The sequence below is a fragment of the Phyllostomus discolor genome, chromosome X (genome assembly GCF_004126475.2).
Source record: "Phyllostomus discolor isolate MPI-MPIP mPhyDis1 chromosome X, mPhyDis1.pri.v3, whole genome shotgun sequence".
NCBI classification, from domain to species: domain Eukaryota; kingdom Metazoa; phylum Chordata; class Mammalia; order Chiroptera; family Phyllostomidae; genus Phyllostomus; species Phyllostomus discolor.
Window position 1 is genome coordinate 35,315,894 of NC_050198.1, and position 12,744 is coordinate 35,328,637.

A 12,744-nucleotide genomic window follows, 5' to 3' on the forward strand; every position below is an offset into this window, starting at 1 on the left:
TCATTTAACTGCTGCAGTTTCCCCTAAGAAGCATCCATTCAAACTTACATTAAACAACTATGGAGCTTTTGTGGTGAGGTGGGCCAAAAAGGCAGGGAATTTGGAATCTGGGAGTGGGAAAGAGAGATACATATTATTCATCCACTAAACACACTGTCAAGAGCACAAAAGAGATATTAACACAGGAAAAAAACAATGAAAGAATTTGTTACTTTTGACAATAACATCATTTATCAGGGAGCACAAAAAAAATTAACTCCTTACAGTTAAAGTTTCTTTACCTAGTATGTTATTCTAAAAATAGAATCAAATAATAGATGGGAGGGGAACTGTCTTCTGGGAAATAATTGAAATGAAGTCATCAGATTTGGCAGGGTTATGAGATTAATAAAATCTGAGATATTTGATTTGTGTCACTTACATGAAAATTCACTACTCATTAGTTACTACCAACACTGGCAAAAAGAGCATCTATAAAAGTACAAGGGCAATGTCAAAGCCTGAAATGGGCACCCTAGCACAAGGGATTATTTTATTTTGCTTTTAACTTGGTAAAGATGATTTTGTGAAAAATGAAGTTACTTTCTTAGAACATCAAAACCACCTCTGGCAATAATGAAGATAATTATCAGTAACAGGGGAATAGGTACACTGAGCTCTACCTATACCAGCAGACTACTGCAATAAGCCAAGGGAAAAGAAAATGGAAAGTCAAATAAAATAAAATGCCAAAGTCACAAGAGGGAGAAAAATACAGGGTGACATAATGGAACAGGAGAACTTACCCCCTACCCCCAAACCCCATGCATATTTAGGAAATATGCATCAGGAAGTGAATAAGTATAATGATTAAACCTTAGTAGAATTACATTAACTACTTTAAAAATGTGGTCTACTTGTCATTTCAAAGGAGGAGGGTCTTAGAGGCTCGAAGGGTAGCACTGACATGCCCACCAGGAGTCTTCTATGGTTCGAATGGACTGGATCACTATAACCAAGCAGTGACTTCCACATTCTGTCTACCCTACCTAAGGATTCCTCCTCTCCCCACCTTAACTATCCTCCCTAATGCCTTGTCTGGCTGTTTTTCTCAGTGACCAAAAAAAGTTAACGTGACTTTGGCCAACAATGCCAGAAAATCAAGATAGAGATAAAAATCAAATGTCACTAGATAATGCAAGTGCCATATCTTGGGCTTTAAAGTCTACTCGAAGTCCTACTGGCTCAGAATGAAATGATGCAACTGAGCAGAAGTTTGCCAGACCTGGTCCAGATCAGACTGGCCAGTGAATAAGGGTGGGAGTCACAGGTTAATCCCAAGGCACACCAGCAGAAATCAAGAACTGCACATCCTTGGGGATCGACATCTGTATACAACCAGGGGGCTTTTGTTTGTGGCCCTACAAGGTAAAGGGGTCATTCTTCGGGTTCTATGCGACTTTCTTCAAGAGAGGCCACATCATCATCAGAAATGGAACTTCAAGTGAAAGATGGCAGTCTCTTCAAGTGGTACTCATAGCAAAGCTCAGATCTGCCTTCACCAATTTGTCCTCCAGTTAGAAAATATTCATGTCCCAGTAATGAACACCTCAGTCTTTTTGGCTTCTAAATTGTGTATTTTGGCAGATAAATTAAAATATATGAACATGGCCCTTTATGGTTCTTTTTTATAATCCTCCAAACCTGAGACGCTGAATCTAAATAAAAATCAAGGTTGGAAGTGAACCACTTGTTCACCCTGGGCCAGTCTAGGAGAAAGTGGAAGTTTGTGGAAGGGAGAAAAGCAAGCCTTTTGACAAGCTGGAATCACCCCTGTCAAAGCAGCAATTGTACTTCTCACAGTGAATGCCTACAAAATAAGAAATCTTCTTAATGCTGTGAGAGTTAACAATACTGTCATTTGATTGTAGCAAATACATTCAAGAGGCACAGAAACAGCAACTGAAGAAAATACTTTTCCATATAACTCCAAGTAGTCCATATAAGAAAATGGAGATCAAGATAGATTTAATTTAACACAGCTCAGTGACTGGTTACTTTTCGAGCTCCTAAGGATTCCTCCCTCTGTGGCTCCAGAAAGAAATCTCCAAGCCATCTAAGATCGCTACTAAATCCCTCTCTTGCTGGATACAGCAGTCTTAACCTCCAAGATGTTGTGAAAGGTTGGGCAGGTCCAAGAGAACAGGAGGGACCAAACTAGACAGCCAATCCAAAGAGGTTTTTGTACATGTTGCTCCTGGTTATATCTGGCTAGGTGTACACTCCTGTCACCCTGCTTTGGTTTGTGTACGAAATTCTCGGCAGAGGGAGAGGCATTCTAGGGCTCCCTCCCCCCTGCAAATTGCAAGGTTCTCTTAACTGGGCCAAACTAGGATTAAACAGTCCGAGACTGTTTTCAATCTCTCATGATACATGATTTGTAAGTGGGCAATGAGCAAACAGCATTCTGGTTGTCTGGAAAGAAATCACCAAAGACCTGCAGTGGGTTAAAGTGCATGGGGTTTTTCGAAAAGACAGAGAACCCTGCTAGAAGTTTAGTCAGGTGAATTCCTGTAGAAATGATACTTCTCGGGCAGGTATATCAGAAAGCCCAAAGGAGGTGTGTGAGGCTGAAGGCCTCAATTCTTGAATGAAGAAATAGTGCTAATATGTTGCAAGCTGTGTTCCCATCTCTCAGACTGAGACTGTTGAGGATGGAAACTGGAAATGCAAGGTCATCTCAAGGGTATCTCTGGCAAGGAGGAATAGCCTCTATGTCCTAGGAACCTTTTACAAAATACCCCTTAAGGTCCAGGCCAGAGTCCTCTGAAGTCTTCCTCGCAAAGCAAATGAAAAGATCCAGTAGTCAAAATGTCAATGAACAAATGAAACAATCTAGGCATCTAAAATCAAATTGTGGATTTCCTCACACTTCCTTCCCTATCTCTTCTCTCCAATGTTAGTCCTCTCTTCTTCAGGTCCTCAGGGCAATCAATTCTAGCCTGAGGGCAGTTTGATCCTGGAGTTCCAGATGACACTCCCTCCAAATTGGCTGTAAGTCCTGGTCATTACCTCCCACCCCTTCTCTCTAAGATCCAGGCTGCTCCTTCATAACAAAATGCCTAAATCTTCCCAATCCCATTCCAACCTCCTGTTTTCACCATACAGGATGTGAAGTCTTGGTTCAAGATTAAGCTTGTGACAAGCCAAACGTTTGTTGTTCTGAACAAGCCATCTCTGGAAAGTACTTTTTGTCTGTTTTAGAAAAGCCCATCTTCTCATAATTGTGATGGGCTATGACTCAGTAAGAATTTTAAAGTGTGGTCTTTTGAAACCCACCACTCCATAGCAGTGGAAGTGTTTCTGGTAAATTCAGTAAATCCTTTGGGACATCACCACGTATGTATGTATGCATGCATGAATATATCTATATATCTATATGTAGATATATAGATATATACACACATATACATATATTTATATATAAAATACGTATAGATAAATAGATCTGTCTCTTTATATAAAGGGTATGTGTATGCATTATAGGTACATGCATTCATATATACATCCACACACACACCCATACACAAAGGCACGCATGCGTGCACACACACACTCTTCTGAGTTCCCTTTCGTACTCAGTTTCATTACATTGATTCTCACCCTTTCAGGGTGTGGGCAGCAGGGAGTGGGCAAACTGCACCGCATCTTCTATTTTACAAATAATGCACTAGTTCAGAGGCAGGAAAAATCTGCCCAGTACTTTTCTGACTCACTTGAATCCCCCAGTACAAAGGCCATTGGTAGTTTTTTTTTAACTGTATAAAATAAAAACAAAGAAATGAAATAAAATAACCAACACTATTTCACTTTTCTGAAAACATCTACCTATCTGATTGTCAGGCCAGTGCTAGAGGCAATGGTACAAACTCCTGGGGTTGGTGAATGGAGAAAGAGTGAGGAGGTGGGTACTGATTATAGAGATAGGCCCCACTACTTCATAGAGCAAAAGACAAGTTAGGAAGCCATAGGCAGCTGTCTCTACTTCCCCATGGGTTTTATAAATGGGGGTCATGATGAAGACTCACAAAACAAGAGGTGGAACTTTTCTTATAGGGTCATATGCGATGACACCAATTTCTTACAGTAGCTACCTTACTAGGCTTCCAGGGGAGGTAAACAGAATACTGGCATTTTATATTAAATGTGACAAAAGGAGCCAGTCCTGTTGGCATTCCTTTTTGACCAGATCTTCCCCAGAAGCAAACTGCTAGGTCTGGAGGCCCCAAAAAAGACAGGGAAGAGAAAAAGATGGATAGAATACAACATCCCAAGAAAATCCTGGCTAAATCTAGGGTAAGCATTTATGTCCTCCTCTAACTTGGGCCTAAAATCAGATAAGTATATGTTTTCCCCTCTTCCTGATCTGGTAAGTCCATCTGCAGCTTATTCCTCTTTTTGTTGTGCTACAGTTTCCAGCTTTTGCTCTCCCAAGTGGCTCTTCTCCTCATTCTTCACAGGGAAGTAGCGGTTAACATTATTATACATGCTGCTGTCTCTGGATAAGGCACACTGTGATGGAGCTGGAAGATGATTATCACTCTTCTCTTCCTTGATCAATGCGCCATTGTTTCCATTTACCTGTGAGCAAGAGTGGCTTTGATGAGGCTCCAGGGATTTAGAAACTCCATCTGAAATGCCCTGTATCAAAAATAGAGATACTCAGTGGAAATGGTAATCTCAAACTGTCTGACCCTTCCCAAGCATGTTCATAAGTTAGCCTGCAGAAACTGCTTCAGTTCTTCAAAGAAGCCAGAAAGCCCAATGCTTGTTAACATCTGACACACTCTGATAGCACCCGGAGAACTCAGGGTGACAACAGATGGATCTGACTGAAATCCAATGGCAATGACAGCCCAATAATGACACAGCCAGCATTTTACAAGCTTTACGATATATTTTCTAATACTAATGGGGACCCTAAATGGTAGATATTATCATGCCCCATTTACAGATGAGGAAGCTGAGGCTCAGAGAGATTCAAGTCACTTGCTCAAGAACACCCAGATAGAGACAGAAAGAGAAAGAGGTGGGACCAGGATTGCACCCCAGGTCAGTCAGCCTCTAAAGTCTATTCTCTTAACTGTCATGCAATGTTGCCCAATGCCGACAGCTGCACATGTAAAGGAAATGAAAGGAAAACAAACCGTGAGGCCTATGTGCAATATTCCTCAGAATCTTTTGTAACTAAAAAGTCACCTGTTTTTCTTTTCATTCCAGGAACATGACTGTTGCTGAAATGCTAATGATACGAACTGCCTTACCTTGCAGTGCAGGGCTGCCTCTAGATGAATATTAGCAAATAATAACAGCTTAATTCTTAAATAGTTAGGTATGCCAGATAATCTGCTGTTCATTTTATAGATATGAAAAATGAGGCTCAAAAAAGTAAAAAGACTGGCCTAAGGTCATTCATGTGCTCAGACTTGGGTCTAACTCTGTTTGATGCCAAAGAACTTGCTGTTTCCACTATGATATAACACATAATGGAAATCTAACTCCTGTTGAATTGGTGGTTAATTTTAATTAATAACTACTAATTTGTATCTAGTATTTCCTATGTTTCAGGCTCTATGCTAAACACTTTTAACTCTCTGAGGTAGATACCAATTTCTCCATTTTACAGATGATAAAATCGAGGCACACAGAGGTTAAATAACTTGTCCAAGGTCAGTGGCAGAGTGAGATTCAAAGCTAGATCATTTGGCGTCAAAGCCCATACAACATGCAGGCTACTGTGGCTATTGCTTAAGAACCTGGAAAAAAGAAGAAACTAGTAAAAATCCACACAATGGATGGAATTAGCCACATGAGGGAGTCAACAAAGGAAGTAAAACCTTACAAATAAATGACTTAAGAATTTGAAAATACACAAAACTCCAGTGACCTAGGAATACTCTCAAGAAGACAGGAATATAAGGTAAACAGATTTAATAAACTAGAACAACAAATTATATTGCACTCTGAAGAGTGACTGAACAGAAAAAGGGGAGTTAGGAAAGCAATCAGCAGCAGTTCTGTCCAGGGAAGATGTCTTACCTAAGAACAGTCAGTATGAAGACTTCCTTGACCAGGCTACCTCTAGAGTGGATAATAGTGCCACCAGCAATCTTAGCCTAGAGAAACAGAGCATGACCCACCCTCTCTCTTGTTTTCCCTCAGTTTCCTCATCTGTGAAACAGAATAATAGCATCATAGGTTCCTATAGGGGTTCAAGGAGGGACTCACTGGAAAGCACTTAAAACATGTTCTGTTTGACAGTATAAGAACTCATTAAATGCCAGCTACTTTTATTGTTCTGATTTCAGGTCCCCAAGCAAACTTCTGATACCAAGGGATACCTTGCAGTTTGCACTTAGAGAAAGAAAGCCCTGATAGACATGGCTAAGAGAATAGTCACTAGAGTCAGTTAGACCGAGGTCTAACTCTTGTTTCTAACAATTAGAGTTGTTATACTGTGTTGGAGTCAGCACAGCACATGGCTTTGGATTCAGTCAGCTCAGGCTGAAATGTCAACTCTGATACTGACTTGATGGGTAATTTGGGGCAAGATGCTTCATTCCTCTGAGCCTCAGTTTCCTCCTCTTTAAAATAAAGAGTAGGCCTGACTGGTGTGGTTCAGTTGGCTGGGTGTTGTCCTGCAAAATGAAAGGTCACAGGTTCGATTCCCAGCCAGGGCACATGCCTGGGTTGTGGATTCGGTCCCTCTTGGGGCACATGCGAGAGGCAACCAATCACTGTTTCTCTTCCTCTCTTTCTCCCTCCCTTACCCTCTCTCTAAAAACAAATAATAAAATAAAATAAAGAATAATAAATACTTCACATGAATTTCTAAGAATAACTGGGATAGAGTTAAGTGTATATCATGGTAATTATTTCTTTGCACAGTAAATCGGTAAACTTTATATTTCACTCTCTCCCTGCTCATCCCTAACCCCCCACTTTTTCAGCCATATCCACATACTATTCCTGTGAACCTCATTAATGTGAGTAAACTAGGGAAAGGAACCCACTCTTATCATACCAAACATGTGAGGTTTTTCAGACTATATACCTAATGATCAGTCCCTGAATTATGGTCGATTCCCCAAGGCTATGTTACCTTATGGGAGCCTATCTTAGTGACCAGTTTTCCTTCTAGGTGTAATCTCTTTTATCTTACTGAAAAACTTCTAGGAGAAGCTGAAAAGCTTTGGAAAAATCCCAAAGTTATTGCTCCGTGGCTTTGGAGTGCATTACAAAATGCTTTGTGCAGGGGACTTACCATTCTAGTTCCATTTTTGGCTCAAAATAACATTAAAGCAAGTCTGTATTCTTTGAGGAAACATTAGAGCATGGGGGTTAACACGGATGGACATGATGAGGTCTGTCTGTATACCAGAGAGCTGATTTGAGAACTGACAATAAAGTTTCGATGCAGTATGGTCTAGTCAGTGACCCTTGTGAGGATTAGAGACTGCATGTAAAATGTTTAGTAGAGGGCTTGATAGAAAGTATGCACTCAAGAAATGGTAGCTGCTATACTATCAGGAAGCCAGCAGTCTGAGTCCAATACAAGACTTTAAATCACTACAAGGATAGGCTTTCATATCTGGAGGGTGCACGTCTAATGAAGACCAGTGGAGATTGTGATGCAATTCAAGGTGTAGATTAGGAGAAAGTTTAAGTCCTGGCTGGTGTGGCTCAGTTGGTTAGAGTGTTGTCCCATGCCCCAAAAGTATGCAGGTTGAATTCTTGGTCAGAGCACACACCTGGGTTGCAAGTTGGATCCCCGGGGCACATAGGGGAGGCAATCAATGTTTTTCTTTCACATCAATGTTCACCCCCCGCGCCTCTTTCATCCCTTCCCCCTTCCTCTCTCTGTAGCAATGAAAAAAAAATGTCCTTGGGTGAGGATGAAAATAATAATAAGAAAGAAAGAAAGAAAGAAAGAAAGAAAGAAAGAAAGAAAGAAAGAAAGAAAGAAAGAAAGAAAGTTTGAGATCATTCTAAGCCTTTAGAAATAAACAGAAGGGGACCTGGCTAGGGTGGCTCAGTGGATTGAGTGCCAGCCTGCAAACCAAAGGGTCATCAGTTTGATTCCCAGTCAGGGCACATGCCTGGGTTGCGGGCCAGGTCCCCAGTAGGGGATGCACTAGAGGCAACTATATGTTGATATTTCTCTCCTTCTCTTTCTTCTCCCTTCCCCCTCTCTAAAAATAAATAAATAAATAATCTTAAAAAACAAAAACAAAAAGAATAAACAGAATGATAACACCTCTTCCCCTCACATATTCAGCAAAGGATGAGGTTTAATTTTCTAAGCATCTCTGGTAGCCCCTCACAAGCTTGGGCATATTTGCTGGTAATCCCACTGTTAATTTCACTCTGGTCCCTTTATGGCACATGTAGCACATATTATGCTACCTAAAGGTCTTCAAATATCATACCTTGTTTCGATCTTGTGGCCTCACTCAATGAAAAGGATGACACTCTGCAACCCTGTGGAAATAGCCTATGCAGTCTAACCTTCCTCCCCAGACAGCTAGAGAGCAGGGGAATAAAACCAAATGCCAGAAGTTGTGAAAGCTCCTAATCTGATCTCCTGCAATTTAGCTGAAAAGATAAGAGTTATCAAATAGAAGCTAAAGAATCTCAAAAAAAGGTGCTTACTTGTTTATTTCCTTTTTTAGGTCCTTTGGGTCCTCTACCAGTCTGTTCCTTTCCATACCTTTAGAAAGTGGGGGGAAAAGTGATCATGAGGAATATATACAGCCCATACCCCCATTTTTACTTAGTTAATAATTCACATCCTCTTAGAAGTTTGACCCTAATAAGTTAGATGACCCTCCTCTGTGCTACCACTGTAAATATCTATTTCTTTCATTTTTATATCATACTAAACTGTTCTGTGTTCCACGTCCTCCTCTAGGGGCAAAACTTTTTTTTTTAATCAAGGCAGGGCATTTAGTCTGTTTCCTGAACTAAACAGAAAACTGCCTTTAAAAATGTATAGTTAATGCCTCTTACCTTAATAGAAAGGATTCTATAGTTGGGCATTTCCCAAGGGTACTTTGATTGATACTAGCTCATACCAACCTATTCGAATACATACCCCTTTCCTGGCCCACCAATAGAAACCACTTGCATGCCAAAGGAGCCTCGGCCCCTGGAAGGTCTGCTGCCAGCCCACTGCCCCACAACCATCCCAGCAATCTCCAGTTTTCCTCCTTGGGGTGGGATTGGATGGAGACCTAGAAAGAGAGGAAGAATAGCAGTAATGAGATTTAAGTGCAAGGTTGGGTAAGAGGTGGAACAAAAGATTGCATAGCCCACCTACTCTACTTTTTTCCATTTCGATATGATAAAGAGTCCATGATAACAGCAAAGGGTGATGGTGGAAGCAAATTTAGGGATAGGAGGTTGAAGATCTATACACATCTACTTTCACAAGCTATGGATGATTAATTTTTCAACTACAGTGCCTAGCATATAGTAGGCATTCAATATTTGTTGAGACAATGAATGCCTTCTAATCTAATTACTGGAAAATTATAGGCCCAAACCACTTTTGATTTAAATACATATCACTACACCTTGGAGAATTACCCAAGCAATCAAATGAAACTGAAAATAATGAAACTAAACAGTAATTTATCACTAAAAAGCAAGAATAGCAACAGTTTAAAGCCAAAACAAATTCAAAACAAGATAGCATATCACCTTAAAACAGGAAATTGCAACTCTGTGAGCAAACACGCAAAGTAGAACTTTGTGATTTGGTGCAAAGGGAATCCTTCATAGAATATAGAGTTCTACTAAACCTTAAATTTTAGTTTATGGAGAAAACCCAAATGTTATTAACCATTCACTCATTTAGTAAAGAATCCTTCATTTACATAAAAGAAAGAATCTAAGGGACTATGGTGCTAGCTAGTACTAAGAGGGCAAGAAAGTCTTGTACTTGGGGGACCTTGTGGTCTTTCAGGAGGCAGGAGACATCTCATAAACCACTCATAACTGGAAACTAAGCATCACTGGGACCTAGGGCAATGGTGAGGACCTCCCCTAAACCTGACCTTAATTCTGTCTTCTGAAACACAATAAAATCAACAAGCAAAGAATGAGAGTGGACAGCCATAAAATTACCTTTAAAGGACAGAAGGAATAGCTGCCTCCTTGGTTTGTAGAACTTGATCTTTAGCTGACTGAAGAGGGAGTTATCAGGGCAGACATCACACTACTCATGTAACCAGAGCCTTAAGCTAAACATTCATACTGAATTCTGTGAGCCAAAATTTAACCCAAACTTCAACTTCCAGCTTTATTTATTTTTATAGAATTTTTAAAAAATGATTTTATTTATTTATTTTTAGAGAGAGAGGAAGGGAGAGAGATAAAGGCGAGGAAAGCCCTGGCTGGTATAGCTCAGTGGATTGAGCATGGGCTGCGAACCAAAGGCTCACAGGTTCGATTCTCAGTCAGGGCACATGCCTGGGTGGTGGGCCAGGTCCCCAGTGGGGGCCATGTGAGAGGCAATGACACGTTGATATTTCTCTCTCTCTTTCTCCCTTCCTTCCCCTCTCTAAAAATAAATAAATAAAATCTTTTTTTTTTTTTAAAAAAGAGGGAGAAAAAACATCAGTGTGAGAGAGAAACATGAACTGGTTGCTTCTTGTATGTGCCCCAGCAACCCAGGCACGTATCCCAACTGGGGAACTGAATCAGTGACCTTTTGCCTTGTGATATGATGTGTAACCAACTGAGCCACACTGGTGAGGACTCCAGCTTTATTTATTTTTTATTTTTTAATATATATTTTATTAATTGTGTTATTACAGTTGTCCCATTTTCCCTCCTTCACTCCCCTCCACCCTGTACACCCTCTCCCACACATATCCCCCCTTTAGTCATGTCCATGTGTCATACTTATAAGTTCTTTAGCTTCTACATTTCCCATACTATTCTTACCCTCCTCCTATCTATTTTCAACCTACAATCTATGCTACTTATTCTCTGTACCTTTCCCCCCTCTCTCCTCCTCCCACTCCCCTGTTGCTAACCATCCATGTGATCTCCATTTCTGTGGTTCTATTCCTCTTCTAGTTGTTTGCTTAGTTTCTTTTGTTTTTGTTTTAGGTGTGGTTGTTAATAATTGTGAGTTTGCTGTCATTTTACTATACATGTTTTTTATCTTCTTTTTCTTAGATAAGTCTCTATCATTTCATATAATAAGGGGTTGGTGATGATGAACTCCTTGAACTTGACCTTACCTGAGAAGCACTTTACCTGCCCTTCCATTCTAAATGAAAGCTTTGCTGGATAGAGCAATCTTGGATGGAGGTCCTTGCCTTTCATGACTTGGAATACTTCTTTCCAGCCCCTTCTCACCTGTAAGGTCTCTTTTGAGAAATCAGCTGACATTCTGATGGGAACTCCTTTGTAGGTGACTGTCCCCTTATCTCTTGCTGCTTCTAGGATTCTCTCCTTCATTTTTACCTTGGCTAACGTAATTATGATGTGCCTTGGTGTGTTTCTTCTTGGGTCCCTCTTCTTTGGGGCTCTCTGAGCTTCCTGAATTTCCTGGAAGTCTATTTCCTTTGTCAGAATGGAGAAGTTCTCCTTTATTATTTGTTCAAATACGTGTTCAAACTGTTGCTTTTCCTCTTCCCCTTCTGGTACCCCTATAATTCGGATGTTGGAATGTTTAAAGACGTCCTGGAGGTTCCTAAGCTTCTCCTCGTTTTTTTGAATTCTTATTTCTCCGTTCTTTCCTGCTTGGTTGATTCTATCTTCCTTCTGGTCCACTCTATTGTTTTGAGTCCCAGTTTCCTTCCCATCACTACTGGTTCTCCGTGCATCTTCCTTTATCTCTTTTATGGTAACCTGCATTTTTCCATGTAATTTGTGCCCAAAATCAACCAATTCTGTGAGCTTCCTGATCACCAGTGTTTTGAACTGTGCATCTGATAGACTGGCTATCTCTTGGTCGCTCAAAAGGATGAGTCCTGGGGGACTGATCTGTTCTTCTGTTGGAGACATATCTCTCTCTCTCTCTCTCTTTTTTTTTTGGTCTGGTTGCTCCTGTTATGGTGAGGGGCGGAGCCTTAGGTGTTCACCGGGGCTGGGCACCCCAGTTGCTAGATTGTGACGTTGTATGTGGGCGTGGGGGAGGGAGGGAACAATGGCGGTAGCTCCATTCTCCGTAGGACCTCAGTCCCTTCTCTGGGATCCTGGATTGCGCGCTCTGCCCTGCTCCACAATCTCCACCTCACTGGGTCTGCCAGCTGCTGCTTGCATACTCAGGGTCCACCTGCTGCGATCTTGTGCGCCCCAGATGCCTTACGTGCTCCTGGTTGCCTTATGTGCCCAATTCTCCCTGTTCTCCGCACCGCGACCCACGCCCGGCTGCTCCTCTCCGCCCCTCCTACCGGTCTAGATGAACAGGTCTACTTCAACTTCTCGGCTGTCTGACTTCCATTCAGATAAATTTTCTGTCAGTTCTGGGTGTTATTCTGCCTCTAAATTGTTGTTCCAATCTTGGTTGTGCATGGAGGTACGGTGCGTCCACCTATGCCTCCATCTTGTCGGAAGTCCCCCAGCTTTATTTTTAAAGTGACAATGCCCTGGCTGGTGTGGCTCAGTGGATTGAGTGCTGGCCTGCCAACTGAAGGATCACTGGTTCGATTCCCAGTCAGGGCACATGCCTGGGTTGAGGGTCAGATC

At 41.3% G+C, this 12,744-nt stretch overlaps 1 protein-coding gene across 4 annotated transcripts in view; it reads right to left on the reverse strand.

Moving 5' to 3' along the window:
- Nucleotides 1-557: 557 nt before the first annotated feature.
- The window catches only part of LOC114505343 (constitutive coactivator of PPAR-gamma-like protein 2), a 264,300-nt gene continuing 252,113 nt past the window's right edge, over nt 558-12,744 (reverse strand). For 2 of the 4 annotated variants that reach the window (XM_028523235.2, XM_028523233.2), the window contains exons 14-16: nt 9,134-9,272; nt 8,692-8,749; nt 595-4,680 (exon numbers count right to left, since the gene is read on the reverse strand). In XM_028523235.2, the coding sequence (XP_028379036.1) occupies nt 4,426-4,680; nt 8,692-8,749; nt 9,134-9,272 (452 nt within the window). In that variant the 3' untranslated portion in view covers nt 595-4,425. Of the gene's footprint in view, nt 4,681-8,691; nt 8,750-9,133; nt 9,273-12,744 lie in introns of all 4 variants that reach the window. The other 2 variants (XM_036016503.1, XM_028523236.2) reach the window with 2 other exon arrangements.